At 49.8% G+C, this 12304-nt stretch overlaps 1 protein-coding gene across 1 annotated transcript in view; it reads left to right on the forward strand.

Moving 5' to 3' along the window:
* Positions 1–10186: 10186 nt before the first annotated feature.
* The window catches only part of SEPHS1 (selenophosphate synthetase 1), a 36719-nt gene continuing 34601 nt past the window's right edge, over positions 10187–12304 (forward strand). Inside the window, exons 1-3 of the mRNA XM_032159737.2 lie at positions 10187–10237; positions 11453–11600; positions 11852–12184. Coding sequence (XP_032015628.2) covers positions 10187–10237; positions 11453–11600; positions 11852–12184 — 532 coding nt within the window. The remainder of the gene's footprint in view (positions 10238–11452; positions 11601–11851; positions 12185–12304) is intronic.

A 12304-nucleotide genomic window follows, 5' to 3' on the forward strand; every position in this document is an offset into this window, starting at 1 on the left:
AGCTGGGACTACAGGCGCCCGCCACCACGCCCCGCTAATTTTTTGTATTTTTAGTAGAGATGGGGTTTCACCATGTTAGACAGGATGGTCTCGATCTCCTGACCTTGTGATCCGCCCGCCTCGGCCTCCCAAAGCGCCTGGCCGGTTTGAGATCTTTTCTAAGCCTAACTGCAGAGTGCCGCATGAGTGCCCTGGGAGAGAGGACAGCAGCGTCACTCAGAGACCTGGAGGCTGAGAGGGTTTCTAAACTTTGGTGGACTCTGGCGTGTTCTTCATTTAATGAAGGCGTGAAATCATTAATTCACTCCTTCTGAAATCAAACACAAAAGTGCCAAGACCATGGCTTGAATTCCTTGTGACCTTTTTTTCTTTTCTTTTTCTTTTCTTTTCTTTTTTTTTGAGACAGGGCCTCACTCTGTCACCCAGGCTGGAGTGCAGTGGCATGATCACGGCTCACTACAATCTCAACCTCCCGGGGCTCAAGCCATCCTCCCACTTCAGCCTCCTGAGTAGTTAGGACCACAGCCACGTGCACCTTCCCAGCAATTTTTTTTTTTTTTTTTTGAGACAGAGTTTTACTCTTGTCTCCCAGGCCGGAGTGCAATGGCGTGATCTTGGCTCACTGCAACCTCCGCCGCCCATGTTCAAGTGATTCTCCTGCCTCAGCCTCCGAGTAGATGGAATTACAGGTGCTCGCCACCACGCCCAGCTAATTTTTTGTATTTTTAGTAAAGACGAGGTTTCACTATGTTGGCCAGGCTGGTCTCGAACTCCTGACCTCGTGATCCACCTGTCTCAGCCTTCCAAAGTGCTGAGATTACAGGCATGAGCCACCACACCGGGCCATTTTTAAAAACTTTTTTAGAAATGAGGTTTCGCTATGTTGCCCAGACTGGTCTCAAACTCCTAGGCTCAAGCAATCCTCCTGCCTTGGCCTCCCAAAGTGCTGGGATTTCAGGTGTGAGCCACCGTGCCCAGCTGTTGTGACCTTTTTTATTTTTTGTCAAAAAAGCTATGGTTCTACCAAAGATCGTAAGGCCACTGATGAAAAGGAATGGTGATTACTGAAATTACGGTAGCATTAATGAGTTAATAGAATAGTAATGTCCTCCCTATATTTCAAAGGTCTCCCTCAAATGCAAACGCTATTCTCACAGTACTTACCACCATACTTAGGCTGGGAGTCACAGACCCCTCCGAGGAGCTGGTGGAAGTGAGGAACTCTTCCCAGAAATGACAAGGAGACACAATTTTGCTCATCATTTCAGAAGGTTCATAGATTCCCTCCTCTCCCCTCAAAAGTAAAATGAAACAAAATCCTGCAATCTCCACTTAGCACTTCATATTTCCACAATTCCCGTCCACTGATTTGGATTCTAACGTTCACGGGATCCCAGTACCCAGCCCAGTGCCTGGAAACTAGTAGTTGCTCAGTGCTAAGGCTTATTATTAACCTGACATTGTAGGCAAGAGAGGTGGACAAAGACAAATGATATACAGAAGTAGAGAGGCTGGGTGTGGTGACTCAAATGCCTGTAATCCCAGCACTTTGGGAGGCTGAGGTGGGCAGATCACCCGAGGTCAGGAGTTTGAGACAAGCCTGACCAACATGGAGAAACCAACCCCGTCTCTACTAAAAATACAAAAATTAGCGGGGCATTGTGGCTCATGCCTGTAATTTCAGCTGCTCGAGAGGCTGAGGCAGGAGAATCACTTGAACGCAGGAGGTAGAGGTTGTGATGAGCCAAGATCGCGCCATTGCACTCCAGCCTGGGTGACAAGAATGAAACTCTGTCTCAAAAAAAAAAAAAGGAAGTAGGGAGATAGCTTATTTCTGTTGTTTGAGAAAAAAAACTTTATTGGTCTTTTCGGCAGTATCCATTTTTGTTGGAATTCAGGTCACTAGGGAATTTCATAGCATGGAAAAACAGGACCAGTTTCTCTTTTTTTATTTTTATTTTTAGAGACAGGATCTCACTCTGTTGCCCAGGCTGGAGTGCAGTGGCAAGATCATAGCTCTCTGCACCTTGGGCTCAAGCGATCCTTCCACCCCAGCCTCTCAAAAAGTGCTGGGATTATAGTCATGAACCACTGCATCCGGCCCAGTTTGTCTTATACAGACAGGGATCCAAAACCCTTGCTCTTGGAAGAGTTCAACTGATCTAGAAAGCTACACAGTTACAAGAATAACCCCAGGCAAGTCCGGGCGTGGTGGCTCACACCTGTAATCCCAGCACTTTGGGAGGCCGAGGCAGGAGGATCATGAGGTCAGGAGATTGAGACCATCCTGGCTAACACGGTGAAACCCCATCTCTACTAAAAACACACAAAAAAATTAGCTGGGTGTGGTGGCATGCACCTGTAATCCCAGCTACTCTGGAGGCTGAGGCAGGAGAATCGCTTGAACCTGGGAGGTGGAGGTTGCAGTGAGCCGAGATCACGCCACTGCACTCCAGCCTGGCCGACACAGCGAGATTCCGTCTCTAAAAAAATAAAATAAATAAATAAATAACCCCAGGCTGGGGCCTAGGGGGAAAACAGAGAGGGCTCCAAAAGATCAAAATGCAACCTAAAACTTGTCTTAATGGTCTTGCTCTTTTACAGAATCAGCCCACGGGAAAATGCTGGCTTCCAGGGCATACACAGCGGGTGGTCCCAGGCTCTACTTTGGGATACAGTCCAGGCTGCCTCACTTTCCCACCTCACCTACCAGGGCCCCCATCTGGCCTTTGTGGTTCTCTGGCTTTCCTTAGCCCTGAATCTATCACCTTGGAACCTCCTGGTTCTGGACCTGAATTTCTGCTCCCTTTAGACACCTACCTTCTGACACTTGTCCCCTGGCCCTAATCCCTGCTGACGGACAATTCTAGAGCTGCAAAGCCAGGTCTACACGGAGTGGGGTGGTCCTGTGGAAGGAACCAGCCCCAAGGCCACTAGGGTTCTCTTCAATCCAATGATCTATTTTCAATTCCTTATCTTACTTTAATTTTCTGTAGCTTTGGCAATATCAGATATTCTTCCCTTCTTGAAATTGCCTTTGTCACCAAATTCCAGAATGTCACTTTCCTGCCATTCCTAGCATATTTCAAGCAATGTGCTAGGCACTGGGGGCAAAGACATTCCAGACAGTTTCTGCAAGACACTCATGGTTTGATGGGGTTTTTGGAGGAACAGGCTAGGTACAGGGAACACCACTGCAAGTCAGCTGGATAGGATCTATGACGAGGACTGTACAAGAGATAAGGTGGTGCAGAGAACGGGATATTCGTTTCCTTTGACTTTTCTAACAAATAAGCCACAAATTTAGTGGTGGCTTATTAAATCTATTAAAATGATGCAAATCTATTACCTTGTAGTTCTGGAGCTCAGAAGTCTAAAATGCGTGGGCAAGCCGGGTATGGTGGCTCACACCTGTAATCCCAGCACTTTGGGAGGCCAAGGCAGGCAGATCACCTGAGGTCGGGAGTTTGAGACCCGTTTGGCCAGCACGGTGAAACCCCGTCTCTACTAAAAATACAAAAATTCCCCGGGCATGGTGGCACATGCCTGTAATCCCAGGCATGTAATCCCTACTCCGGAGACTGAGATGGGAGAATCTCTTGAACCCAGGAGGCAGAGATTGCAGTGAGCCAAGATCGCGCCACTGCACTCCAGCCTGGGCGACAGAGTGAGAGTCTATCTCAAAAAAAAAAACAAACAAATACATACATACATACATACATACATACAAATAAAAATGAGTGGGCAGAGCTGTGTGTCTTCTGGAGCCTTCAGGGGATAATCCGTTTCTTATGGACCCTCCTGTGTCCCTGGTGATGACACTGAGCTCACCTGGATAATCTGGGATAGTCTCCTATCTCAAGATCGTTAGTTTAATCACATCTGCAAAGCCCTTTTGCCATGGAAGATACTATATTCATTTATAGGTTCTGGAGATGATGATGAGGGTATCTTCAGGGATTATTACTGTGTCTACCAAGAATAGGGTGTTCACGCGCCCTAGAGTATCTAGAGAGCCCTTCAGAGAGGAGACTCTTGGAGCTGAATCTCACAAGTTTAGATATCATCCATTTTCACCAGAAGTGAGGAGGGTGGACGAGGGAGAGCAGGTGAAGAAATAGTACTTGCTGAGACACATCGTGAAGAAAGAGAAGTGAGCCCAGAGATCTGGAAGCCGCTCAGTGTGGCTGCAGGGCTGAAGACGGTAGATTCGATTAGAGAAGAAAAGTAGAAGGCTGGCTGCGGTGGCTCACACCTGTCATTTCTGCACTTTGGGAGGCTGAGGCAGGAGGATCTCTCAAGCCCAGAAGTTCAAGGCTGTAGTGAGCTAGCTGTATGATGACACCACTGCATTCTGACCTGGGTGACAGAGCCAGACCCTGTCTCGAAAAAGAAAGAAAAGTAGGCCGGGTGCGGTGGCTCATGCCTGTAATCCCAGCACTTTGGGAGGCCGAGGCGGGTGGATCACCTGAGGTCAGGAGTTCGGAAACCCCGTCTCTACTAAAAATACGAAAATTAGCCAGACGTGGTGGTGGGCGTCTGTAATCCCAGCTACTCAGGAGGCTGAGGCAGGAGAATTGCTTGGACCCAGGAGGTGGAGGTTGCGGTGAGCTGAGATCACGCCACTGCACTCCAGCCTGGGTAACAGAGTGAGACTCTGTCAAAAAGGAAAGGGGCGGGGGGAGGAGAGGGGGAAAGAAAGAAAGAAAGGAAGGAAGGAAGAGAGGGAGGGAAGGAGGGAGGGAGAGAGGAAGCAAGCAAAGCAAGCAAGCAAGCAGGGAAGCTTGGTCACAAAGGGGTTTTTCTTGTTCGTTTGCTTTGTTTTTTACCATATTAAGGAGTCTGAATTTTATCCTGTAGCTATTATTTACTTGGTCAGTGCTATTACTTTAGCCTATGCTATTATTTCTTTAAACTTTTGTTTAAATTGACTCACTTTTGTTCTGAACAATAATGTCCATGAAATCGCAGGTTTTATGTTTCAGTTAAATCCTTCCAGTGGGTGTTGAAATGAATACCCCTAACTACAAAAATAAAATATTCTTCCATGTCCTACTTAACTCATCCATGCACACCCACGAATGAAGACCAGACTTTTTGAGAAATGGAGCCACAGGCAATGGGAGCTACTGCGCGGTTTTAAGCAAGGAAAGGACATGATCAGGTTTGCCTTTCGTAAATGTCATTCCAGCTGCATGGATCACTTTGGGCTGATGGAAATGAGCAAAACAGCAAAAGACCGTAAATGAGGCTAAGTCCACAACAGTGGGGATGAGAGATGGGGAATATCAAGGTGGTAGAATTGACTCAGAATAGGGACTGAAAAGAGAGGGAGGAGTTGAGTATAAGGGCCAGGGTTCCACCACGTGCAACACAGGAGATTGTCCACCAGCCAAGGGAGTACATAGTGGGGAGTGATGGGAGGGGGAGAGTGGGAAGGAAAATTATTATTTTGGTCTGGAACATGTTGAATGTGAAGTGTTTGTGTAACACTCATGTAGGTGCCCAAATGCCTGTGTCTGGGGCTCTGGGAACCGGGAATCCTTTAAGGCAGTGTTGTCCACTAGAAAGTGGATGTGACCACATGTGTTATCTTAAGGGTTCAAGTGGCCCCATTTTAAAAAGTAAAAAGAGACCAGGCATGGTGGCTCACACCTGTATCCCAGGACTTTGGGAGGCCGAGGCAGGTGGATCACAAAGTCAGGAGTTCTAGACCAGCCTGGCCAACACAGTGAAACCTCATCTCTACTAAAAATACAAAAATTAGCCATGTGTGGCCAGGCATGGTGGCTCACGCCTGTAGTCCTAGCACTTTGGGAGGCATGGGCATGGGCAGTGCTACCACAGTGCCCAGCTGTAAGTAGTGAAGCCAGGATTTGAGCTTGGGCTACGTCTGGAGCCCATGCACCCAGCCTCCAGCATTCGCTATTCCCACTCTTCTGTTTGAAATTTTCAGGCAGGGCACAGTGGCTCATGCCTGTAATCCCAGCACTTTGGGAGCCTGAGGCGGCTGGATCACCTGAAGTCAGGAGTTCCAGACCAGCCTGGTCAACATGGTAAAACTCCATCTCTACTAAAAACACAAAAAAATAAGCTGGGTATGGTGGCAGGTGTCTGTGATCCCAGCTACTCAGGAGGCTGAGACAAGAGAGTCACTTGAACCTGGGAGGCGGAGGCTGCAATGAGCCAAGATCACACCAATGCACTCCAGCCCGGGCAACAGAAGACTCCATCTCAAACACACACACACACACACACACACACACACACACACACAAATTAAAATCCATGTCACCTGTTTCTTTTTACTTTTTTTTTTTTTGAGACGGAGTCTTGCTCTGTTGCCCAGGCTGGAGTGCAATGGTGAGATTTCGGCTCACTGCAACCTCCACCTCCTGGATTCAAGCGATTCTCCTCCCTCAGCCTCCCGAGTAGCTGGGATTACAGGCGCCTGCCGCTATGGCTGGCTAATTTTTGTATTTTTAGTAGAGACAGGAATTCACCGGGTTGGTCAAGCTGGTCTCGAACTCCCAACCCCAGGTGATCCACCTGCCTCGGCCTCCCAAAGTGACGGGATTACAGGTGTGAGCCACCGTGCCCGGCTCGCCCTGAATTATTTCTTGTGCAAGATCCAAGATTCCTCTCTTGGGGTCTGGATCAGGGCCCCTTTCCTATAATAGCTTGAATTATGATCTGACAGTTCTGTGGACCAGAAGTCTGACATGGGTCTCATTAAGCTAAGATCAAGCTATCAGCTAGGTGTATTCTCTTCCAGAGGCTTTAAAGGAGAACCTGCTTCCTTGTCTTTTCCATATTCTAGGGGGCACCTGTTTTCCTGAGTTTGTGGCTCTTTCCTCCATCTTCAAAGCCAGCAATGTCAGTCTAATTCCTTCTCACGCTCCCATCTCTCCAGCTCTCTATTCCCTCTTCCACTTTTCAGGAGGCTTGTGATTGATCCACCTAGATGATCCAAGATAACCACCCTAATTTAAGCTCAAATGATGAGCAAATTTTTCTTTAATTATTTTAAGAGACAGGGTCTCTGTCACCCAGGCTGGAGTGCAGTGGTACAATCATACCCCACTGCGTCCTTGAACTCCTAGGCTCCAATAATCTGCCAGCCTCAGCCTCCTGAGTAGCTGAGACTAGAGGCATGAGCTACAACACTTGGCTCTGATCAGTACATTCAATTCCTGCAACTGAAATTCCTCTTTGCCTTGTAACATAACATAGTCACAGGCTCTGGGGATTGGGACATAGACCTACTGGAGTTCGTCATTCGTCTGCCTGCCCCAGGGGGTGTTCCCTACCATTTCTCAGATCAGCCTCAACAGGGCAGAGTCCCAGGTGCCCACAGTGTGAAGCCACTCTAACATTCCTTCCGGCTTTCTCCCTTCTGTTTCCTCCTATCTGCTTCATGACTTATGTTTCCTAGGATCACCTCCCAAATTAACTAACTCCCTTCTCCCTAATGCTTGTCTCCAGGTCTACTTTGGGGGAGCCCAAACTAAGACAGTGACCTTGGATAAATTACTTAATTAGTCTGAACCCTGGTTCCCATCCCCATGAAGGGAAAACATATAGTAGTACCTATGGCAGGGGGCTGTGGGGAGAATTCTAATAGCAATGCTTTAAAACACTGTGCAGTGGGGTATGTAGTGAATCCTCAACAAAGGTTAGCTATCGTTGGAGGGATGGAAGTCAGGGTACAGGCAGGGACCAGCCTGGGACAGACAGAGGGCAGTCCTGTCTCTGAGACACTGACCCAGGAGGTCAGAGGAGTGTAGTAGGGCCAGGGAAGGGTGGGGGAATTACAGTTTCCTTTGAGGACATGAGTTTTTTTCTGTAAGGTGCATCTGCTCTTGAAGGCAGCAAAGTGTGAACCAGCCCTTGGGGAGAATAATGAACATCAGGAATAACATACTCAATGATTTTTGAGCTGTCAGAAAAGCCCAGCTGGCACTGGGGGCTGACATGCCCATCGTGGCAGGATCTCTAAGTTCTGAGTTTCCTCCAGCCCAGTGGAAGGACAAAGAAGGCAGGTAGAGGGGTTTAAGTCTGGACATTTGGGGGTGAACATGGTCAATGAAAAGCGTTGAGGGGAGATGAGGCTGCAGAACTAACCTCAGGGGGTCCAAGCTGAACAGAATGAAAAGGATCCACTTCAGGAGACTGGTGGCCCCCATGAAGTTAGAGTGTGGGTGTCAGATGTAAAGAAGGGAGAGGACTCTGGGATGGGGGAGAGGGTGTTGGTGTTTAAGATTTCCAGGGTTAGCTAAGCATGGTAGTAGTCCCAGCTATCAGGAGGCTGAGGTGGGAGGATTGCTTGGGCCCAGAAGTTTGAGACCACCTTGGGCAACATAAAGAGAGCTCATCTCTAAACGAATAAAAAATGAAAGATTCCCAGGGCCGAGAAGGTTCACAGCACGGCCATGAGAATGGGTGTCTAAAGTGGAGTTAAGGTCAAGGTCATCAGATCTGCACATCCATCATCTAGCAGGTGCTATTCCTGAGAATGGACCCTCTCCATCCCCCGGGATGACAGAGCAGGGGCCACTTTTTAATGGGCATGATTCAAACCATGCAGGGGAGTGACACTTCTGGCAGCAGATGGTAGCAGTGCTGGATGGCATGAGCCCTGAATGAGAAGGGCAGGTGACAGGAAGGTGATGTCACTGGAGCTGCTTTGCTGCTTTGGGGTGAGCAGGATGTGGCGTACAGAACAGGCAGGCTCTCCTCCCTCTGGGTTTCAGAGGAAGTGGAATTCTTAGGTCAGTGTTCTTCAAAAGCATCAGAATCACCCAGGGAGCCTGGCAAAATGGGGATTCTTCGCATCCCTTCCCCACCACATACACCTCCGACCTGCTGGAGTCTTTTCCCATGGCTGCCGTAACAAAGGACCGCAAGCTGGGTTTGGGTAGTTTAAATCCTGGAGGCTGCTAGTGGGAAGCCAAGGTGTCAGCAGGGCTACGCTCCCTGTGAAGGCTCTAGGGAAGAATTCCTCCTTGCCTCTCCCAGCTTCTGGTGCTGACAGCAACCTCCGCTGTAGCTTGTAGCTGCATTGCTCCAACCTCTGTCTCAGTCTTCACATGCATGGCCATCTTCCCTGTGTCTCCTCTGTGTCGCTGTCTCCAAATCTTCCTTTTCTTTTCTTTTTTTTTTTTTTTGAGACATCTTGCTCTGTCACCCAGGCTAGAGTGCAGCGGCATGATCCCAGCTCACTGCAACCTCTGCCACCCGGGTTCAAGCGATTCTCCTGCCTCAGCTTCCCGAAAAGTTGGGATTACAGGCGAGTGCCACCACGCCCAGCTAATTTTTGTATGTTTAGTAGAGATGGGGTTTCACCATGTTGGCCAGGCTGGTCTCAAACTCCTGGCTTCAAGTGATCTGCCCACCTCCACCTCCCAAAGTGCTGAAATTACAGGCATAAGCCACCACCCCCAGCCCAAATATTCCTTTTCTTCTAAGAACATGAGCCATAGGATTTAGGGCATATCACAATTGAGTATGACTTCATCTTACCTTGATTAAATCTGCAAATATTTTATTTCCAAGTAAGGCCACATTAACAGGTATGGGGGGCAGTCAGGATTTCAACACACCTTTTGTGGTGGACACAATTCAACCCATTGTATCTGCTAGCTGTAATCTTTCGAGTGAGGCTGGTAAATTAGTTCTTTTTGTTTTGCTCTGTTTTGTTTGAGACAGGGTCTTGCTATGTTACTCAGGCTAGCGTGTAGTGGCATGATCACAGCTCAATGTAGTCTTGAACTACTGGGCTCAAATGATCTACCGCAGTCTCTGAGGTAGTTAGGATTACAGGCATGCGCCATCACACCTGGATATTTTTAAATTTTCTGTAGAGACGCAGTTTCATTGTTTTGCCCAGGCTGGTCTCAACCTCCTGGCCTCAAGTGATCCTCCTGCCTTGGCCTCCCAAAGCCCTGGGGTTACAGGCATGAGCTACCCTGCTCAGCGGGAAACTGGTATTTTTAATAAGCCCCAACCAGACAATGCAATCCAGGAGAACCATCTCTCGGACGGAAACCAGCAGAGCCTGAGGATCCAGCGGGGATGGCTCCCTAGAATGGGGTTCTGGTGAGCCCGGGAGTTGGGGGGGAGCGTAGGACTAGCTCAAAGCAGTACCCAAGGAAGATGCTCTCATCACCGGCAAAGAAAAGGACGCATGACTCTGCCAGATGATCTGGGCCAAGGCTGTAGTGTGGCCCTAGATGAAGTAAGGCATCTGTGGCTTACGGCCTCTGCGGCATAGAACTGCTTCCCGGTGAGCTCGTGGTGGGTGGAGGCGGGGAGGAAGAGCTGAAGATGGTGGCCTCCCACCGACGCAGCGGGGATCAACCTCTGTCCCGCCCAGCCGCTTGATTTCCAACTTCTGCAGAGCTCTGTCCAAGGTCTCTTTCACTTTTTTCCTGAGCTCCCCCTTCGGGGTTAATCTCGCCTCTTACGGAGGCTTCAAACACCATTTACATGCTGATGGCACCCAGATTTGCATTTCTGAGCCCCATCCCCACACCAAATTCCGGACCTGTTTCCCTATTAACTTTGGTCTGGAATATCCGGCAGACCTGAGATTTGCAACTCTGAGCCCCACCCCCACACCATCCGGCAGACCTCAGATTTAACATTTCCAAAGCTGAACTCACCCCGAAACTTGTTTGCCTTTCAGCAGTTCTTAAATTATTAGCATCGCTCCTCATTCTCTCCCCCACCCCCCACCCCCCACTCCCGCAAACTGGAAACCTGGGGTCATCTTATCCTTCTTCTTCTCCTTCCTACGTGCTAAATCACACCAAATCCCTTTCCTGGGCTGCATTCCCCTTGCTTTCAGTTCAAGTACATCTCCGGGCTTAACTAGTACAATACCCTCTTAATGAGAACCGTGACCCGGTCTTCCCCTCTGGGAAAAGTCATCCTCCAGCGGTGGGCGCCTGTAATACCAGCTACTGGGGAGGCAGAGGCAGGAGAGTCACTTGAACCCAGGAGGCGGAGGTTGCAGTGAGCCGAGATCGCGCCACTGCACTCCAGCCAGGCGACAGAGTGGGACTCTGTCTCAAAATAAATAAATAAAAATAAAATAAAATAAAAAATGCAGGCTAACACGTTCTTTGCAAACTTACTGCAGGGTATGAAGAAAGGACACAAAGACAGGAGCAGCCTGTCTTCGAGGTGGCATCACTTCTGCATCCAGCCCATGATTAAAACCCAGAGCAACTGGCAAGCGTAAATATTAACGAAAAGGGCATCTGCATAGCGTGCCAACCTGCCGTGCCACGTAAAGCACGGTCCAGTGACCCAAAACATTTCTGCTCCCAAATACATTTGGAAAATGCTGACCTACTGCCTAGAAAAGTTCGATCGGCATTCCTGCACACTGCTGTTTTAGAGGGAAGCCCTAAACGATATCTGAAAGCATTTGCTTTATTTTCATCAGCAATGCTTCACAATATCGAAAGCCCGGAAAAAAGTTATTTCACGACCTGAAGCTCCCCCCTCGATGTCAATTCGAACACATCCAGGATTGCGGCTGCCATGTTCGCTCGAACATGTGCAGGACAAACAATGCAACCAGCGGGGGAACCGTAAACCTTTTTCCTCGACTTCCTACCACGCACATGAAGTGTTCAAGAAACTTTGCAGGACGTCTCCACATTTCACGAGGCTCCCGTGAACTCCGGAGCCAAGCTAAACAATAGGAAGGACAGATGCTGGGAGTCCCCAAGCATCTAACGCGCCGTTTGTGTTTTTAAAAAACCTCTGCCTGGCGCCCCGGCGGCTTTTTCTGGGCTCCTAGCCTTCTGTGCAAATTGTTCCCATGACCATTGTCTTCAAGGACGCTCCGCTGCGCACTCGGGGAGCAGGGACAGCGCCCCGCAGAGCGCCGCGCGGTCGAGCCCGGCCAGGTGGCGGAAACATTCCCGGCGCTTGCAGCGGGGCCCGGGAAAAAGGTGGCCCGGGCGCCAAGGGCGGCTGCCAATGCAACTCGCAACTTTTGAAATCAATCCTTTTTTGCATCATGCAACGGATGCCACCGCTCCTCGGGTTTGCAACCCCCCACCCCTCCCCCGAGACCAATCATTGCCGCGCTCGGGCCTGCACGGCGCCCCCGCCCCCTTCCCGGGCCGCACGCCGCCACCCAGCAGCCCGGGCCGCCTCTTAAAGGGAGGTGGCCGGCCTTAAAGGACCCCCGCGCGCCCAGCCGGCGGGAGCGCGGCGGCCCGGCTCCCGCAGGGCCGCGCCGAGGCAGGCGAGCCCCCGCGGCGCCCAGGCGCGGGCCCGGGCCCCC

Source organism: Hylobates moloch, unplaced genomic scaffold (assembly GCF_009828535.3).
Source record: "Hylobates moloch isolate HMO894 unplaced genomic scaffold, HMol_V3 SCAFFOLD_2, whole genome shotgun sequence".
Lineage (NCBI taxonomy): Eukaryota > Metazoa > Chordata > Mammalia > Primates > Hylobatidae > Hylobates > Hylobates moloch.